This window comes from Condylura cristata, unplaced genomic scaffold, assembly GCF_000260355.1.
Source record: "Condylura cristata isolate star-nosed mole 26May11 unplaced genomic scaffold, ConCri1.0 scaffold00041, whole genome shotgun sequence".
Lineage (NCBI taxonomy): Eukaryota > Metazoa > Chordata > Mammalia > Eulipotyphla > Talpidae > Condylura > Condylura cristata.
Window position 1 is genome coordinate 566,166 of NW_004567142.1, and position 3,143 is coordinate 569,308.

General features: G+C 59.0%; 1 protein-coding gene across 1 annotated transcript in view; it reads right to left on the minus strand.

Annotated features, from left to right (window-relative positions):
- LOC101637413 (cytochrome P450 2F5-like) overlaps window positions 1-985 on the minus strand; it is a 3,240-nt gene extending 2,255 nt beyond the window's left edge. Inside the window, exons 1-2 of the mRNA XM_012733468.1 lie at window positions 806-985; window positions 25-159 (exon numbers count right to left, since the gene is read on the minus strand). Of these exons, the coding sequence (XP_012588922.1) occupies window positions 25-159; window positions 806-985 (315 nt within the window). The remainder of the gene's footprint in view (window positions 1-24; window positions 160-805) is intronic.
- Between the last annotated feature and the right edge of the window lie 2,158 nt (window positions 986-3,143).

A 3,143-nucleotide genomic window follows, 5' to 3' on the forward strand; every position in this document is an offset into this window, starting at 1 on the left:
TCCGCGCGTGAAGCGTTCGAAGACTGCCATGGCCCCGCGGCCGGAAAAGCTATCCGCCTGCAGCACCAGCGCGTCCCGCAGCGCCGCGTAGCCGCACAGCACCACTGCGGGGCGCGGGCCCAGCCACACTGTGAACACCGGGCCCCAGCGGCCGGACAGCTGCGGGGAGGGAAGCTCCGCGGGTCCGGGTCTGGGCTCCTTACCCGCCCTCGCTCCCCGCCTCCCCGAGCGCCCACTCCCGCCCACGCCCCTCCGCCCTCAACCCAGGCTTCCCGGGCCCTCATGCCAGGCGCAGCGGTTCGGAGCCCAGCCCTTCCCTCCCTCGGACCCCGGAGTCCTGGTCCGCATCATCCTCTTCTCTCAGGATCTAGAAGTCCAGGTCCCTCAGACCCTTGCACCTCAGAACTAGGGACCTGCCCCCTCAGGACTCACCTCGCCCACCAGGAGAGCACCCCACCCTCCCCTTCCTCTGTCCCAGGCTCCTCTTGGTCAGGACTCAGGAATTGGGGGGTGGGTGCGCTACTCCTCCGTGAACCCTGAGCTCTGGCCTACTGCCCCTCTTCCCGGGAGATCTTATTTCCCACCCCAGTCTTCTCTCCTGGCAACCAGCTGTCCAGAGCCCTAGCTTCCGGTGACCCCGTCTTCTTCCTTCCTGGAACCCAGGGGCCCTGGCCCCCCTATCTTCCTCAGGACTCATGAGGTCCAAGCCCTCAGCTCTGTCTCCACTCGACAACCAGGAATTGCAGCCCCCAGGACCCATGTCCACAAATCCACAGTTCTGTCCTCTGTCCACTGTCGGGGTTACCTCCATAAGTACACGGTCCTGGCGTCCCGACTTCAGCAGCAGCAAGTTCCCCAGCAGCGGGAGTGGCTTGGGTCCTGGGGGAAGGGTCCCCTGCGTTGGCAAGCCCGGAGCCCCCCAGTGCTGCTTGGCTAGAGCCAGCAGCAGGAGCAACAGCAGCAGCAATGCGAAACCCGTGATCATGATACCCAGATTCTCAGGCCTCTCCCCTGCACCTCTATTTGATTCCCTTGGGGTCTTGGGTGGGGCCGGGGTGGAGACCCAAGTGGGAGGTGTGGTCACCTATGGGCTGCTCATTTCAGTGATTCCGCACCCCAAGGTCTCCACCCTACCCCCAGCCCCAGCTCCCCTGTGCCAGGCTTTTTCCTACCTGCCACAGCCTGACCTGTTTGGCAGCTTTCATGCACCAGCATTTTCATTTCAATACCTCAGGCTAACAGGTGCACCCTTGGGCCCCTTCCACTGCAGGTGTGCGTTCTGGAGCTATGAGCCTGCACGCTGTACCCTGCACTTCCTAAATATACTCCTAAAATCACGGCTGGTGTGTGCAGGCCAGTGGTTCCTGGAAACTCACACCTGGGCCCTGGGCCTGTCTATGCTGCTGAATATGAGCCCTGTATGCTGTCACCAGTGTCCCCAACACTTGCTCATGTCCCCTTGCCTCCTGGCATCTCAGCCTGGCACTCCAGCCTATCCTTATAACTCCTGGGTGTCTCCCCACATACTGACTCCCCAAACATATGCCCTGCCCTGAACACCTGCCATTTCTACCCCCAAGTGTCCTGTGCCCATGATGCTGCACCCCCTCGCCTCCAGTGCCTCAAGCCCCTAGGTGGGCACCCCTACCTGAGGCCAGGCCGTGATGGCAGACAGACTTCCCTCCCTCTGGCTGACACTGGAAGAGGCCAGTGTCAGGCTTGGGCACTTCCCCCCTCTTCTCTATCTCTGTTTCACTCTCAGCGTCTGCCTCTATTCTTGTTTATTTTAAAAAAGATTTATTTATGCATATAAGAGCTGGGGTACAGGCCAGAGGTGCGGGGGGTGAGAGACAGAGTGGGGAGCAGAACAGGCAGATCTATACTGAAATACACTGCTGAGGGCAGAGCGGGCAGGACAGGAGGGCAGGATGCCCTGGCCGGGGATCGAACTCATGCTGCAGTGGCTGGCGATAGCTCCGTAGTGCTGTGTCTTTAACCCCTGTGCTTTCTTCTCAATGTCTGATTTTTCCTCCCTGACTCTCTCCTAGTTTGGCTTTACTTTCCTTGTGTTCACCTCTCTCCCTGCTTCTGTCTTTCTCTAGCTCTGTTCAGGGTCTCCCTATGGATCAGCCTTTCTCTGCCCAGCAATGGGGTGACTGGCAGGGCGTCATGGGCAGGGCTCCTGCTTGGAGGTGCTGACTCCAAGGCAGTGGTATGTGTGTGTGTTGGAGTCCCCCCCTCCCCCAGGTCCCTTCCCAGCCCCAGCCCAATGTCAGGCCCTCTTTTTTATTAGGGTCTCTTTAAGAGCAGATGTGTTGTCTTGCTCATTCCTGCTGTACCTCCAGCACCTAAAGCTCAGTCAACGTTTGTCGAATGAGTGCATGATTTTCTTCACCTCCATTGTTTCCCTTTCTCACTTTCTCAGGACTTCTGATTCTCTCCCTTTCTCTCTCCACGTCTGTAACCCCGGCCGGGCTCTGGGGCAGACTCTGTAACTGGCCTGTGGTGGGAATAGTGTGGGGATTAAGGATGCCCCAAGTGGGGACCACGTATAAGCCTCACCCAGTTGCCCCCACGTCAGCACAGCATGTCCCAGCTTCTGGATGGCCTTGGGGAGACCCCGCTCAGGGTAGGGCTCCCAGGCCACCCCCACCCAGGGCTGGGCCTGATTCTGGATTATGAAATGTGAGATGACTGGGCATTGAGAAAAGTTACTGTCAGCAGGATGTCCGGGTTTGCAGTCCAGTCCAGGTTGGGAGGCTGAATGCCCGGCACACTGTCCCCGCCCCAGAGGGAGGGATTGCAAGACTAAGGAATAGTCTAAGGAGAGGCGTGAGCGCTGGGGAGTTTACGTATTCTGGGTTTTTTTCTCCCCATTCACTGCCCTTCATCTCTGTCTTCCTCTGGCCACTGCTGTTTCTTTTCTTGTCCCCTCTGTTCAGTCCCCCCTTCCCAGTCCAGGTAATGCAAAGATGGGGACGGAGGTCAGATGCTTCCTGGCCTGACTGAGCACCTGACGGATTGTGCTTGCGGGAGCTTGCGGGAGCGCTTGGGTCAGGGAGCCAGAACAAGTCTGCGTGGCCTGTGACTCGGTATCTGGCCCCTGCTTCCTGTAGTTCAGCCCACGCAGGTTGGAATCTGTT